The sequence below is a fragment of the Amphiprion ocellaris genome, chromosome 3 (assembly GCF_022539595.1).
Source record: "Amphiprion ocellaris isolate individual 3 ecotype Okinawa chromosome 3, ASM2253959v1, whole genome shotgun sequence".
NCBI lineage: Eukaryota > Metazoa > Chordata > Actinopteri > Pomacentridae > Amphiprion > Amphiprion ocellaris.
In genome coordinates this window covers 21,402,925-21,420,362 of record NC_072768.1, presented here as the reverse complement: position 1 = coordinate 21,420,362, position 17,438 = coordinate 21,402,925, and the positions used below count along the sequence as shown (strand labels likewise).

Below are 17,438 nucleotides of genomic sequence, written 5' to 3'. Positions count from 1 at the left end.
CTGGGTACATGGACTGTCTTTCCCAACAAGTTTAGAAGAAACTTTTGGGTTTTACTTCTTGTCCTGATATGAAATTCTGTTGGAAATTGGTTTTAACAATGTGGCAATGCTAAAATAGTGATCTCTTTTTGTTTGTAGAGTGGATGATGGACTGCCTGTGTTTTTCCTCTCAGATAATTTATTGTAACATTTGAGTGTTGTGGTCTACCGAATGCAAGCTGAAGGATGGAAATCTGACTGTATTTAAATGTCAGCTGTGTCTGTGTGGGCTGCAGTGCTGTTGATTTTTTTTGACATTATTCGTTTTTTCTTTTGTACGTGTGCTTTGTGTGTGGCTCTGGCTGTGGGAGTTTGCCAAGTGACTTTTTCCTGTTTTCTTGTGAGTGGTATCATTAAAATACAGGAAACGTCTTAAGCTAAAATGTCAGAATCTTTATAACAATTACTTTTTGTGTGTTATTAAATCTGCTTTGTGGCCTCTCTGTTCGCTTGGTTTTCCTGTCATCGACATAACAAGTGGAGGCAAAATGCTTTTCTGATGAGCAGACGATAAAAGCCCTCCAGCACATATTGTAGTTTCATAGCTGACTCTTGGTCTATATTACAGTGTGAGATTAATATGAAATATTCTTTAGATCAGGGTTCCTGTCATGTCATACTCTGACCAGGCAGTATTGTCTCCTCTTCTTCTCCACACAACAATTTATTCATATCAGAGACTGAGAGAATCACAGGGCATAAGGAAAATGGCATATTTGCATACACTAAAAGATTTCACAGAAGCAGAACATTGTGTTCGCACTGTTTGTGCTTGACTCGTCATTAGTGATATTTGGTCCTACGTTTCTATGTATTTTTTTTAATGATAAGTTTTGAGTATGAGGCTTGCAGTTTATTTTTAAGCTTCTAGCTTTTGAAGTCACTTCAAAGATTTATCTTTGGGTTGGGTCATTTTAGGCTGATGGGTTGATTACTCTGAAGTTCTTGCTCCATTAGGTCACATTTGCGCGCTGCATCCTTTCAGTTGTCAGAATTATTTGTCAGAAATTCTCCAGTGATTTAGTGTTGCACTTCAATAAATGTGGACGATTCACAAGAGACCGATTGATAAAAATGGTCGTAATTGAAACAGTAGAGGAAGAGATGTCCTGACTTTTAGTCTTCAGTAAAGGTCAGGCTTCAAAAACTCATGCAATGCAACAGCAGCACATTAGCCCCTTCCAGCCCCTTGTGATGAATAAACTGGACTTTTTAAGTGTGAAGTCAAGTTAGTGCCCCTTAAAATTTTAAAGACATGAGGCACTGACAGTAGTGAAACAGAAATATGCAACAAGAGTGGTGTTATTTGTCTGGTTTGCTAATATCCCTCAGTTCTAAGCTCTTCTGCAAACATCAGTCATCAGCCAGAGATGGAAAACTTCCACCTCAAAAAGCAACGAAACCTGCTTCATTGCTTACATTGTCCCTACAGTATGTTCCGCAATGGAAGCATCCAAGCTCAAAGATTGGCATATTAATTTTGTAATCACTGATGTGCACGGTTAGGTTTTGTTTATTGAATGGCTTTGTTGATGCCCTTAATTCTGATTGTTGACTGCTGAATATCTGAATCTTCCAGAAGCTTGCAGTTTCTAATCCAACTAACCAGTGACACATACTTGATAGCATATAGGCGAGTTTCTCATATTGTAAACTGGACGTTTATTTCATACTTGGAAAATAAAACAACGGCAGGTAGACTCAGAATAAGAAATTGTTTGATAGAATGCTTGATAGTTTCACTTCAACTACGACCCCGTGTCCCCCACCAAGGGCTGATGAACTTCATGTTGGGGTGTGTATGGAGGCCGGTAAAGAGTCCCTGTCTGTTAATAACCAGTTCAGGGAAGCCAGTCAAAGCTTTAACCTTAGTGCAGTGGAATAGCTTCTCCCTTGGTTGCCCTCTGTGTGCCTCTAGATTTGATTGGCTTTCTTTATTTAATATGTATCATAACGACATGGTTTCTTTCGCTCTATTTAGTTTTATTTTTGTGTGTCTTTTTATTGTTGTTTTGCCACCTTTAAAAGTAAGCTACAGTGGTAAAATTCAAAGTAATATTGTTGAATTCAAACATTTTTCTCTGCTGGCCTTTAATACATGTAGGTCATAAAAACTGAACTCTAATTATCAATATCAACAATATCAACAGAAATAAATTATTTTCTTTAGCTACTGTATATCAGTCAGTCATATCTTCTTTGTTTAAGATAAATAGATTAACAATACAACAAAGATGAAAAAAATGCCAGTGAAGTTAGGGTCTAATGCTTGATACATTTTTTTTTTTTAAATGACATTTTCAAGTTATAACACAGCACACAAATACTCATAAATTCCAACCCCAAGTCAATTATAAATAACAAATAATAAGCAAATATTATGTTACAGTGGATTTTCAAGGATTTAAAGTCCAGTGGCAAACATAGTCATCCAACAAAGTCATATAAAATATTAGATTGTAATTTTATTTTGTATTTCTTTACACATAAAATATACTTAGAATTCTAAAATCATCACCATGAATTAATAGTGATGTAACACTTTTCCATCCTCTTTGATAATAAACAGCTACATAGAATAGTTAACATGGACCCCATAGTGATGGAACTGCAGCACAACACACTTATTGGAGTGTGACGGTATCCTTTCATGTTGTCTACTCAACCTCTTAACCTATTCCCATTTCTCTTTCTTTGTCCTCTTACCTAAATTTAGCACACTTTGATTTAAGTGATTTGTTGGCTATGGACTGTAAAGCACAGTTTATTATAAGAACTGTAACTTGTTAAGAATCTGTAAATAGAACAGGGTTTCAATAAAAGAATGTATGATTTCAGTCAATTTATTCTTCACCATGGGAGCTAATGTTAAATTGCGTCGTGGGTTATTTTCCTTCCTCTCTTTGTGTCCTCTGTTTTATAGCTTTTTCTATTTTTACATCAGTTCTTCTTTTCAGCCTCCTTCATCTCTCTGTTTGCTGTGAAGAGGTAAATATGTTAGCAACCATGACCTTGCCCTCGTTGAGCACTTGAGGAAAATAAGTGGCTTGTGTTCACATTGACCTGCAGGACCCGTGTTACATATAGATTAATTCACAGAAAGGAGAGGCCATGCCTTTCTCCAGCCATCCTGAGTGTGAGCTCGCTTTTGTTCCGCATCACTCAATACTGAGTTTCAGGAGCTCCACCCTGGTCTGTTTTTTTTTTAGTTCAATCAGTTTAATTCCTGTAGAAAATCAGTTAACAGATTCTCAGCATGATTTTTTGTTATGAATCTCCAGGAGTTGTGGTTCCAGAACATTTGCTATATGTGAGCCTAACTGTTTCTAACTGGTTATCCAATTTCAATTAAATTAAACTTTCTTTACACTACCGGTCAAAAATTCTAGAAGGCCACAATTTTTTCCAGTTTTTTGTTGAATTTCAAGTATTTCATGTCCAATGAATACCTTGAAATAGTACAAAAGTAAGTGGTGAACTGAACCATTTCTCTGAAAAAGGCTTTTTTGTATAATTCTGAAATGCATATTTTTCAGTTTTGGAATATATATGTATTTTATATATAAAAGAACAAGATGGTAAGCTTGAAAACATGGAGTGTCCAGCACAGTCTACACTTAAACACCATGGAGCTGGTTTGGGATGAACTGGACAGAAGAGTGAAAGCAAAGCAATCTACAAGAGCCACACATTTAAGGGAACTTCAGAGTTGGGAAGAACTTTCTGAAGAATATTTGATTTCCATTGCAGAAAGAATGCCAAGAGTGTGTTCAGCTGTTTTATCTGCCAAAGGTGGCTGCTTTGATTTATTTTGGTTTCTAAATAGATCTTTTTTTAAACTTCATTTGTTTATTTGTTTTATGCTTTCATTTTAGTCTACAATGATACATTATCGTGTATAATTTCCAATAAAAAAATGGAAAAATTGGGATGTTCTCAAACTCACAACATATGTCATCTCATAGCAAGTTGAGGACCTTACACATTTTAAACAGAGAACCCAGCAAACCCCAAATTCCCTTTGGATTCCCTTTGAGCAAGCACTTGGCAAAAGTGGAAAGGATCAAAAAAATCCATCCTTTGGCTAGTACTGCTCCGTTTACCGCACCAGCTGTGGTTATTGTTCTGCCAGTAAGGTGATGTTCCACATGCACAGAACTGGTCAGCACGTCTTGGGTGCCCAGCCTTGCATGGCACCCAGCTTGCAATGCAACTGACCTATAATCCGTATCCCTACAGTTAGTGAGCTCACTGAGAAGCGATCAGCGTAGCGTCTTTGGGTCTGTATCTGCCTGAGCCCCATGGGTCAAAACTCAGCAACCTGTCGCCTAAGCTGAGGAGGATGTGAGGCTCTTTGATTCATGATTCATTATGGCATTTGAATCGCTTAGTACGTCTCACTAAGTAAAGAAGTTTAACAAGCTTGAGATTCTTGTACACAAGTGATGGGAAAGTGGAGTGTAAGATAAACTGGTGTAGCAGTTGGAGCTTAGTCCTGGATGGTTGTAGTGAAGAGGGAGCTGAGCTGGAAAGTGAAGGTCTCTGATTTACTGGTTGGTCTTCATTTCAACCCTCACATATCTCATCTGGGCTGAGAACACTTTGGGATCCTCCAGGACGAATTGGAAAGCGTTGCTGATGAGAGCTGAACAGGAGGATGCACAAGTTCGCATAATGACAGAAACCCCAAGTAGAATCTGTGCTCAATGGAAGATAAAGGAAGCAAAACTGTGGTCTAATTTCTTAGGTTTTCAATAATTTTTATTTTTTAAAAATTCAAAGGCTCAGTCTTCTTCATTCAGTCATTTTCTTCTCATCATGTACTGTGGCTTTACTCATACTGCTAATCTCTGCTGTTCTTACTTCTGTTTGAAAAAGCTGAATAAAATGGCAACATTTGACAAAATCTCTTAAAAGGTTGTACTTAAGTCTTCATTTACCCTTTGTAGAGACAATCTTGAATAAAAACAAATTTCTTGGTATTTAAATTGTCTTGTTATTTATATATATTGTGGTGTTTTATTGCCCCAAAAACCCAGTGTCTGTCTATATTTTTTGTCTTTGGAGGGCTTGAATTATACTAATATAAGCTCTTAATTAAAGAACAATTACTGTCCCTCATAGTAGTCTTTTTTTAAAAAAATCAGTTATTTAAAATCCTTCCGCAGAATACATTATTTTCACTTTGACTTTGATGAAAATGCAACTCATTTGCATTTTAGAGTTCCTGACCTTTGAAAAGTTTGCATGAAATTCTCTTGACAGCAGAATGAAAACAGAGCTAATGTCTCTCTCTTTTCCTCTCTCTCAACCCGCCCACACCAATTCAAGAGATTTACATTATGCATCTGTAGATAGATGTTGGTAATGTACTGAAGCTGCTGGCTCTGGGTTACAGTGCAGCCTGTTGTATGAAGGGCGAAGCTGAGTGTGCTTCCAATCTTTGTACTGGCCGAAGAGAGAAATACAGGGTGGATGGTACGTCAAGAACTGAAAGACAAAATATGCTTTAGATAAATAGTAAGACGAAAGGGGAAAAAAATTAATATATAGTTTTATTCCAGAAAAAAAACTGTATGGATTGATTTGAGAAACAGAGAGGAGTGTGCGTGTCAGAGAGAAATATAGTAGCAGGTAATTATCTGGGATTCTTGGATGAATGAGTGCATTATGCTGCCATTGTTTTCCCTTTTGAAACTAATCAGACAGATTTACACACGCTCAACCCGCTGACAATAAAAAATCCAGCACAGAAAGTCTCATCTGTCTCGCCACAATAAGACAGCAGCAATAACGGGGCTGTCATCACGCAAAGACATATTCAGGGTGTAGCCAGCCAGCAAGCAAGCAGTCATGTTTTGTTGTTTGAGTTTGTTTACTTTCTTCTTGATTTTAAAATAAAAACCGCTTCACAAATAAACTGTCAACATGCAGATATAATATTTATATATTGTTTCACAGTTGTCTTGTAGTAGTACACATACATTTGGCTTTGTTATTTTGTGTGTTATCTGGGGTATTGACTGTGTTCTGAGGCAAAATAAACCCTTAAGAGAACAATTTTCATGACATCATTTGGATGAGGGCATGCAACAACCAGCTGACCTGTGCTGACTGTCTTGTATATTTTGGACAGTACTAGATCTGCAAAGGCTTATCCATCATTAACCTGTGAACGCTAAACTGGAAAATGGTCAACTACTGGAAATGTGATTTTAGAATGATGTATGGAATCAGAGCTGGATTCCCCTGTTGATTTGCAGGGCTGTGAATGTGAGTCTGAACCAAGCAACAATCTCTGGGACTGAGAAATGAAACCAATACTGAAGTGCCAAAACTGCAGTTCATTAAATGGCCACTTGGGGATGGCTATAAAAACAGTCAATTCCCATAGAAGCCAACGTTAAAATGTTCAACTTTACAGCAGAGATAAATTAGTTTACAGTCTGGTACAATAAATGGTTTTGGTCTCTATCACCGATTTTCATATCTCTCATTTCTTTAAATTGTATTAAGGCCTAAAGTTATGCATACTTAGGAGCATAGCCACTTTGAGTGACAGGTTGGTGCTGTCATAGGACAGATTTTTTGCATGGCCTTCTCCAGTTCCACTCACCCTCCACCTCTTAGCTGATTTTTGGATAACCGAGAGTTATCCAAAAATCAGGCACTGCCAAGATGGCAACGGCCAGAGCAACCACACCACACTGAGCTTCAAAGCTGCTTCTCAGGATATCTATGAATGACATCTATCTTTGTTCACAGTCATTGGTTTGATTGCCATCTAATGATGTGGGTGAAATTACACTGACCTGTCAACAAATGGACAAAAGCGATCAAGAGAGCTGTCTATTTATTTTTTAAAATTTATTATCCCTTATTAATCCCACAAGGGGAAATTCTGATTTTCGCATATCTCCCCAAATGGGGGAGTCGGAGCGACGGGTCAGCTACGGTACAGAGCCCCTGGAGCAGGAAGGGTTAAGAGCCTTGCTCAAGGGCCCAACAGTGGCCACATCGAGGCTTGAACCTCTGACCTTCTGATCAGTAGTCCAGAGACTTAACCGTTGCGCCACCACTGCCCCTATCAATGCAATTCTAGCCAAATTTGTGAATGGCTTCAAAAATAATTTATTACTCCGCCAAGGATCGTGGCGGAGTTATGTGACAATCAGCATACATATGTCTGTCTGTTTGTCTGCCTGTTAGCGACATTACTCAACAACGGACCAACAGATTTTGGTAAAATTTTCAGGAAAGGTCAGAAATGACACACGGACCAAGTGATTAGATTTTGGCAGTGATGCAGCTTATAGTCTGGATCTACGGATTTGTTAAAGATTTCTTTATTGCGAGATAGCTGCACGGTGTCACTGTAACTATGACAACAAGTAAACACTGTCAGCTGCTTGCTGACAATCACATGATTGCGATCCGACTACAAATCAACCACTGCAGACTTATCTGGGCTTATCCATCGGAAATGAAGCAAGGAACAATTGATTAAATTGTTGGGCTGTTTCTGAATCCCATGAATTCCCACCGCCCGCTACATATTTAGGTCACGCAATTCGGTATCCGTACACAACGTACACATGCATAACACGCCTGTGCTCAGCGCAACGTCATTTTTTATTAAAGATTTCATCCTTTGGAAATGATACAAAGACTGAGCAGCGAAATTCTGCGCTTTCTAAGCACCTTTCTTGTTTATTCTGTTGTCTGAACAGATTATGTCCTTCATAAGTTAGATTAGCAATTTCCAAAAACAATATCCTGTGTGAGTATTTGTGTTTGTCAAAACAGACATATATGTAAACCTCATGAGCCTGGTAGAACAGTGACTCCTTTCTGAAAAACACTTGTGTCCTATGTTAGTGTGGGTTCATGCAAAGATCTCTCCAGTATGTTACAATAACAGATACATAGACTCTGTTCTTTATTCAGAGTCTCAGATATTGTCTTTAATTTCAGCACGATGGAGGCTTATTGCCAGGTGAGAGGAAATACACGTATAGGAAACAGTCACAGCTCTAATCTAAAGAATACTTCAGCAGAAAAAAAAGGTCATATTTCAGAACAAATTTACATTTAATCTAGTTGATACTAGGCACTTTCAGTCATCTGGGCCACAGATTTCTAACAGAAAGCATGTAAAGGTGATAAAACTATTCAATTTATTATTGATACTGTATTTTTAACACTGTCAGAACAGACTGAACCAGTGGTGCATTGATTTAGGCTCTAAAGCTTCAAAAATTCTTCTTGGCTAACGAACAGAAGTAATACTGGGTAGTTGTTTGTGCTGTGAAGCCGTGTAATGATTGTAGACCTGAAGCTGTACCTGTATCCTTGGAAGCGAAAAAGCATGAAAATTCAAAAATGCTGCCTTTCTAAAAAAATAAATAAGAACATGTTCTCCAGCAAGGGATGTGGTTCTTCTTTTTGAAAATTGCAGTGAAACAAAAGTTTAATAACCAGTAGAAAAGACGACAGACAAGAAGATCTGTTAATATTTTACTGTAGTAGGTTAGCAAATCTGTTTGAGGCGAAGTCTGACGGATTTCACTGGAAGCTATGGAAATAAATCCATGCATGTATGGAGAGCGCCTGTTGAGAAGCAGAGCGTCTTGGACTAAAATCAAAACCTTGAATGGAAAGAATTAAAACCTGAACTCAGATCTGTGTCAGTCTCATGTTTATGGTTTCAGACTAGGTTTTTCGGTGCCTTTAATTGTAATATTCTTTGCTTTACCGGTTTCTGCTGTTCTTGGAGATTGAGAATTCGTTAAACCATTGTGCTCTGCTTCAGAAAAAACCTGGACATCAGTGTGAAAATCACTTTGTCCTTTCTGATCCCTGAGTAGTTTGTTTTGTGGAGAGACTGATTCTTCCTCAGTCCTTTTCTCATAGTAGCTCTGTTTGTACAGCTTTGTCTGGCCCCAATCTGGGTTATTGCTGCCAAGTAAAGGTTCAGCGCTGAATCACTTAATCATACTTCCTTATTTACTGTGCTACTATCCTGTTGGATTTCATGCTGCATATTGCTTCTTTCTTGTGACAACTTTGTAGATCTGATTTTAGTGTTTTGTGGATTTTAGCATGCGGTAACAACGGCTATGTGGTCTTAAGTGGGTTGAAAAACATATATAATACTTCTGACTTACAAAATCATTTCTTCTTCTTCTTTTCCGTTCGGCTTTTCCCTTCAGGGGTGGCAGCAGTGAACCATCTGCTTCCATCTAACCTTTTCTCTCACACCAAATAGCTTCATGTCCTCTTTCACTACTACTTATGATGGACAGTGATGGACATCATGGACAGTGAACAATCTCAAAATGCAAGGCAATTGGCATGAAAAAAGGTTGTGTTCAAAACCTGACGCAGCTTTGACAGTATGCAGAATGCTCAACAAGTCGACAAGGAGAAGGTAGAAAAATAGTGTTTGTTGTCCTCTCTGAATTTAATGAAGAAGTGCTGTCTTCTTTCAGTTTAACCAATCAGCTGGAGCCACACAGCAGTTCTTTTCAGGAGAGGTTGTAAGTCCATACAGTGGAGTAGGAACTGTTTTCTGCTACGAAACATGCTCTGAAAGAGGTTCTGCAGGGATGGTTCTTGCTATTTGAATATGCTTGAAGGTTCGGGCCCATAAGTTCCTACAGTGGGAAACGCCTCAATGGGGCTGTGCAGATCGACAAACTTAGTTGCTGCTGTAATTTCAGGGTCAAGTAAAGCTCTTTTTAAAAAGAGGAACTCTGGTATGTCTATTCCCCTGTGGTGGCTGAGTTGAGCCTTCCTCTCTCTCCTCATACATATCTCCCATCATCAAAACATCACACAGATTATATCCAATACGAAAATTCAGAAGCACAAATATTCCTTAAAGCATCAGAATAATTAAAATGAAACCCACCGTTTTATTTTAACTTAACTTAGTGTCTTCAGTGGCATATTTGTGACTGTGGTATCTAGTTGGAAGCAGGATAAAAGAGTGCTCCTAATTTATCTTCTTCAAGTAAGGCATTACATAACAGAGTCCAGTGCATTTTTGTTTTTCTGCTGTGAAGCAAGTTTTGTAAGTCTATTTATGAGCTTTCTGTTGTGAAACAGTGATGTAAGGTAATAGGCCTTTGCTAACCTGAGGGTACAAAAGAAAAATAGATCTCATGCACGCCCGCATACACATTGAAAGGATTTAATGCGTTGCCCTCTAAGGTGTGTGCTGTGGGCACAACGAGGAAATTTAGGACATCCTGTCTTCAGGTCATTCAGCTGCCTCAATGCCAGGTGTTGGATATCTGCTTCACACACACACAAAAACACACACACACACACGCACAATCTGTCACCGGCCTGTAAGACTTCCAGAAACATTCCCAAAACGGTCTCTTCCTATTCACACCTCAGCACACCTCAATCATCCTCTCCTCCTCAATGCCTTATGCACTTCCTTAGTAACCTTACTGAGTCTTTTAGCAACATAGCAGATGTTAAGAAGCTTTATTTCACACCTTGTAATAACCAAAATGGCCAAAAATGAAAATCCACAGATTTGAGACTGAGATTTTTACAACAGTGACCCTACAGATGATTGTGAAACACAAACTGGATGAATTTAGAGCCACACATTAAAAGTTTAATGGTCCCCTCTTTCCACATCTCTCTCTTTTATTGTGCTACGTCATAATGAACTGTCCAATAAAGTAGAATAAATGCAGAAATCAGAGCAGCCATAACCTCTGTGGTCACAGTCAGGGCTGTAGTGCTGCATAATTGGGGCAGATTAGGGTTTTTCTTTGCACAGCTTCCCCTACATCCATAGTGCATTTAGGTGAAAAAATATGAAGAGTTCAAAACTCCAGCAGGAATAAAGAGCAAATCTATTGTGCAGCATAATAGGACGAGGCCTCAAGGGAACAAGTGAGATAATGTACAGACTCATGTAAACTCTACATGAACACCATAGGACATGTAGTGTATATAAAAACTGCATCAGAGTTGTGTTTACAACTTCACTACTCGTCTGCTCAGACCAGTAATGTGTATTGACATTGTGTGTGTGTGTGTGTGTGTGTGTGTGTGTGTGTGTGTGTGTGTGTGTGTGTGTGTGTGTGTGTGTGTGTGTGTGTGTGTGTGTGTGTGTGTGTGTGTGTGTGTGTGTGTGTGTGTGTGTGTGTGTGTGTGTGTGTGTGTGTGTGTGTGTGTGTGTGTGTGTGTGTGTTTGTTTGTTTGTTTGTTTGTTTGTGCAGTCCACAGGGTGCTCGCATGATGTCCAAACCTGGGGCTGAGCAGCTCTCCAGCACCACCATCAGTGAGGCCTCCACTGCCATCACCTCCTCCACCGTGGACACCACGCCTGCCTCCAAGGTAAGCCTGTATGGATGTGTCTGGATGTATGTACAAAGACTCCTTATTAATTTAGCTTTTCATTTCTGAGATTAAAACATTTCTGGCGCTGCATTTTTCAGTCATTACCGTATGATTGTGGATTTACTCCGTGATGGGAATGACAAAATGGGCTGGTATTATGCTATTTAAAGGCAGACAGGCTTTTTATGTGCTGAATTTACATTTTTGTAACACGAAATACTTAGATGACCTTCAGTGTCTGAGCTGCAGTGCGAAGGGTAGTGTCTTGAAACGTTTAACTGTACATTTTGCAAGATATCTCTTTCTTCCTTCTGCTTTGTGCTGTTCACTAATATTCCTGTTTGTCATAGAACAAACCTGTGCATGCAAACACAAAATGCAGTGCAGCTCATCCCTGTTTTTGTTTGCTAACATTAAATGTTTTGATGAGCGAAGCCAGTTGGACTAATGTGGTAAGTGTTGTAAAAAGGCTAAACACAGCAGCCTTCCTTATGAGCCAGAGCACATCCTGAAATCTTCAGATACCTCTGGCAGTCTCTTTGCTCTAAAGTTGACAGGTGTGCTTTTTGCAATCAGACTCCCTAGACGGGAAGCCATGCCTCAGGCTAGCAAACATTATCACCTTAAAAACCTTAAAAACACTGTTCTCTTGTATTTATATCTTTATTTAGCTTTTCTTCATTTCTTGTTTTCAAATGCACCAACTGTCTTCTCCTACTCTAGGTGAGATCTACAATATATGAATAAAATAGTATTAGAAGTTGAGTTGGTGGTTCTCATCGGTTGCAACTAGTTCACCAGAAATAAGTGTTTAGTTCAACACATAAAGAGAGGAAATGTTTGACAGTGACTCGACTTGTCTACTCTGACTGAAAAGGTTGATTAAAAAATATAATATAACCTGAATGTACAAACAAGGTACAAAGCACTAAAGCTAAACCACAGACATTCACAGACAGGCTTCACAAAGAGAGATTTCTCTCTAGTCTCCACCACAGTGTAGAACAGAGGAGAGACTACCTGCCCTGCGACAGACCACACTGCCGTGGGCTAGTGGAAAAGTACTATTATTTGTGGCCGCTGGCTGACTTGGTTAGCAGCAGCTTTCAGCAGTACTGAATGGGAGATGATGAGGAGGAATGGGAGTATGCTGTTGATCGAGATGTGATAAAGAGGTGGTCGTTGGGTGGCTGTGCTTTGATTAACCCTTAGAACTACGCAGATACACTGTGCAAATAAATTCAAATCTCTTCTTCTCGGTCGTGTGGCTCACAAAGTATTCATTGCATTGAGGTTTAGTGCACAACAGGTATAACTGCCTGAGTTGACCTTTCTGATGATGCCAGTTGATCGTCTGTGCACAGTGGTGGTGAAAAAAATTCTTCAGAATTTCCATCAACTTTAATCGTAGTTCCAATTTACATGCTGCTCTGAGTTCACCTCCACACCCATTACACTTGTTTGAATTATTCATGAATATTGTCACCGCATAGATATGGAACACAATAGAACCTGAGCTGTGTAATTGCTTTTTATCACATATTTGTACATCCTGATGTGAGCACATAGTGAAGACGGATCAAATTCAGTGCAGTAATATCTTCACCCTTAACTTAATTTCTTCGCCCTCTTTCATCTCTCGTCATGGTTGGATAACTCATAAAGTCCCTATTGTTTCACAGCATACTGAATATTATAATAAACAGCAGAGAGCCCTTTCTAACTAAGCTGTTTCTCTATTATTTCTCTGTGCGACAAAAGATTGCTTTAAAAAGCGTTGCGGTCACAAGACAAGCCCAGATACATATGCGTAATGAGGCGGTGGCAGTCTTAGAAGAAAAAAGCAAAATATGTATGGCTAGCCCTTATATTTACAAAGATAAGAGCTTAAAAGTAATGAAATTAACCTGAAAATAACCCGGGGTTCATAGGATTAAAGGCATGATTCAGAGCCAGCAGGTAGACGTGATGACAGTGGTCTCCTATCTGTCTGTCATGCAGAGAGAGGTACAGCAGGGCAGCTTTTCTATAAATGCCTGCATTGTTTAGACATTTCATTTAGTGAGGTCAGTCTCTTCCCTTTTCTTTACTTTTCTTTTTTTTTGCATCCTGCATCTGCCAAATTGCTACTGCAGCATTAAAGTTGACTCTTACTTTCCAGTGTTTTTACAAGTGTTCCATTTGTAACTTATTTACAACACACAGCTGATTACAGATTGTGCAGTCTCTTAGTATATTGTATCATCTTACATTAAGTCAAAGATAAATAGATTTGGGTTGGTTTCACTTTCTCCTCTCCCACTCTTTTGCTTGTATCTGGCCTTGTATCCGCATATATTTAGGATTTTTGGCTGCATTCACATTCCAAGGCTTCAAGTTAAATTTCTAGAATACATCCCATATGCATATCAATCAGTCTACAATGATAGTTTCAGTAAAACAAGACTGAGTTATTTTTGTTTGGGAGTCTTGCACTTTTCTTTCCACACCTCATCTTCTTTCTGTTTGCCCTTCAAGCTGTCATTGGCTCAGACGATTTGCTGCCAAAATTACAAAATTCGTTGAAGCAATTCAGAATAGGCAGTGCTGAAGAATTCTAATTTGACCTCCCAAATGCAGACCTCATAGGTTACATTCTGCACCATCTGGTTTTGTGCAACATAAATTTACCTAAATAAGAACCAGGAAGTCTATCTTTCTGACTTGTTTATTCCGTTTTCCTCCAATTTCCTTCATTCACTCGTTCTCCCTGTCACTTTTTTCCCTTTTAGACTATATCTTAAACTCCCTTTCGCTCACACGCACACATGCACATACACATCTCCACAGTTGCGTGAAATCTCATCCTGCCATATCAACAGGTGCCGCGGGACCAAGATTGAACATGTGTCATCAGGCGCGATACAGAGATGACAGGGCATCCATCACAATGCCCCGTCGCCATTTCCACGCCCAGTGTTTTCCTGGCCTGCGGCCCTCCCAGGTGCTCTGGCTCATCACCGCTGCCATCAAACAGCAGAAAAATAGTGCAGAAGCCTCATTCTGACAAGAACAACTCTTAACAAAAGAATCTTGTCTCCGAGGAAAGATGAGTCATTGGTATCCCCCCTTGCATAGCGCAGCGCCATCAAGAAATGAATCCACGTTTTGAATAAGTCGCATTCATTCCGCCTCTGACAAAACATCAGAGGGAGCACCGAGACAGAAATCATCCCAATTCTCCCACAAGTTGTCACAGTTCTCCTTTAAGCACTTGTGTTGTCTGTCGCTGGATGCATATTTAGTAATGTTGTGTTCATAACTAGTCTGCACAAATTCTTTGGGATTTACCAAAGTCAGTGTCATTTAGAAGTTTCTGTTGGGTCCCAGTTCACTTCCTGTACCTCTTCAGTTCGCTGCCTCATTGTTTGAAAAATAGCTCCATTCTTCAAATGCCACTTTGAGCATTAACACCAGCTAGTGAAGCAGTGATAGTGATAAAAGGTTCTTCCTTAAATATCTCCTTTATGAGCACCAGTGTGAACTAGAAAATTCATCCTACTGTTTCTGCTGTTCTAGTTTTTAAATTTTTAGGCTTTCCTAGCACCAAACCTTAGATGCGAGCAGTTAAACACGGTGACTAACGGAAAACCATTAAAAAACAACCAAAGGAGGCTGTGCCAAGAAACCCTCAATTGAAAATCCATTACTGAAGAGACATTATTTTGCTCTTCACTCTCTGTTCTTAACTACAACATTGAAATTCTTGAGTTAGGTTTTTTTTAAAGCTAAATAAATTGTGTCTTTCTGGGGTCAGCCAATCAGTATCATTTGGATTTGTATGAAATGTGGTACAGATTTTCTTGGTGCCCTGAGGATGAATCCAAATGACTGGTGAACCTCTGACTTTTCATCCGGCATCAACAGATGGTCAAATGTTTCATTCACAAGATGCAGTGAGTCCCACTAAATGTAACTTTGGTTGCAGGTAATTCCATTGCTGGATAATCTGTCCATATTTTGCAATCAACCACTTAATCTTTACAATATCCCAGTATATAATCACATATAATCATAGTCCAAAGTCTTAAAATTTGATAGAATTTAAAAAAAAATGTTTAATAAGCTGTGTGGGGAAACACTTGAAATTTGAAAAATGTCAAAATATCTAAAAAAGGTTTTAGACTTTGCTATGGCAGAGTGAATACATTGGTGTATTTATAACAATTATATGTGTCAGAGAGCAATGGAAACAGACTTGCTGAATGAATGTTGATAAAGGAAGCAAATGATTTCAGTGCTCTGAAGACAAGCTTAGATCTGCATCACTTGTCAAATTGATGCAAGAAATGAACATAGATGTGTATTTTTTTATTCAAATTTTTCACATTGTTTTTCCTTTTAAGTCTATAATTGGTGCTTTTTAAATTACTTTGTCTTGTTGTGTCCTCTTTTCCAGTGTATAAATGCACCAGTGAATTCTGGTGCCTCCAATCATGTTGTGCTCAACTCCTAATGTTTGCATAACAAGAACAGCTGAAATAATGCATTGAAGCTGGGTAGGCAATATTTTTTAGCATCATTGGGAAAGAAATTCCATCCTTACCTTTCAGCATATTGTAAGTCAGGTGGTGTGAAAGGAAACTAGACCTCTATACATCCTCCTAGCTCCATTTTAAGGCTTTAGAAAATCTAGCTCATAACAGTAAATATCAGCCAATTACAGAGCTTTTCACTGATCAGATGAGAGTAGAAATAGCAGCAAAGTTTGCAGTGAGAGTAAGATGTGGAGATGAAATTGATTTGATGGAGGACTTTCACTTAGGAGGTCAGAGTGGAAGTCCCAGGTGAAATCACAAATCGATGTAAACTTTTAGCTCAGCAGTCTTTGTGGGCTTGAAGCATGTGGTTGTCTGATAGGGCAGGAGGCCTGCGTATCTTCATATCTTCAGTGGGGGGATTTGTTTTTCCTGCAGCTTTAATTAACCTTTTATGTGGCAATTTTCATGAAAATGAGTGTTAAATTTACGCATTAATACAATTATGTATTATATAAGACTAATTTTAGACTATTATAGACTTGAGTGATGTGAAACAGCGAAAAGCAGGAAATGCTTTCATTTAAAAGGCTAGAAACAAATAATGTTTTTTGCTTTTTCATTTTTGCTTGAGAAATGATTAAAATTAGTGTATCATTTTGTATTATCAACTAGTTACAATCATCTTAGCAGTTAAAGTAACCCAGACTGACTCTTGAGAGTCACTCTTAACCACTGATCAGATTCTCTTGCACAGACTGCGATTACATGTCTGGTCTAAGTACATCTCCAGCAGACTTCTAAAGGGAGGGGGAAGCACTACTCTTGTTTAATTACCTCACCCTCCGAGATAATTCTTGTCTGGCTGGGGGTTTGAAGTGGCAGCCTCCAGGTCTCAGACGGGGCCCTCTCTAGGCTTTTAGGCTGTCTAATTGTGTGGCATTCATGTAACAAATAGCTGGTCTGACTCTCAGTCACTCACCTACAAGACAGAGTGCCACTGTGCAGCAGGGACCACAGTCTGTTCCACAGAATTACCCTCGGCCTAAAAATAGACCACCGCATCGTACACACACACACACACACACACACACTTGCAGACACACACATACATGCACATACAAACTATGTGACATGCACAGACATACACATGCAGTATATTTACAGATGTGACAATATTGGAGCCGCTGTGCATCATGCTTGGCCAACCAGCCTCCCTGTAATTAGCTGGTGTGTTTGCAGTTTCCCAGCTGTGGAAGCCTCCCAGCGCCGCTTCCAGTCCATATACACACTCATACAGCCGTCACACCAAATGTTTTATTGCAGCAGTGAGGGAGGTGGCAGGGCTGATGTGTGCGCCCGTCTGAGTTTGTGCCTATGTGTGCACATGCAGTGCCAGGGGGAGTAGTCTTCTTTCAGAGGTTTCAGGATAGAGGATGGTGTAATGAGATTTCATGAATATGTGCACAGTGTATAAGCATGTTTTGTGGCATATACAGCAGGCACAAATGT

General features: G+C 39.2%; 1 protein-coding gene across 16 annotated transcripts in view; it reads left to right on the top strand.

Moving 5' to 3' along the window:
• Positions 1-17,438, top strand: part of LOC111577803 (pleckstrin homology domain-containing family A member 7-like) — a 157,757-nt gene that overhangs the window by 89,951 nt on the left and 50,368 nt on the right. For all 16 annotated transcript variants that reach the window (XM_055009084.1, XM_055009089.1, XM_055009083.1 and 13 more), the window contains one exon: positions 11,289-11,406. In XM_055009084.1, coding sequence (XP_054865059.1) covers positions 11,289-11,406 — 118 coding nt within the window. The remainder of the gene's footprint in view (positions 1-11,288; positions 11,407-17,438) is intronic.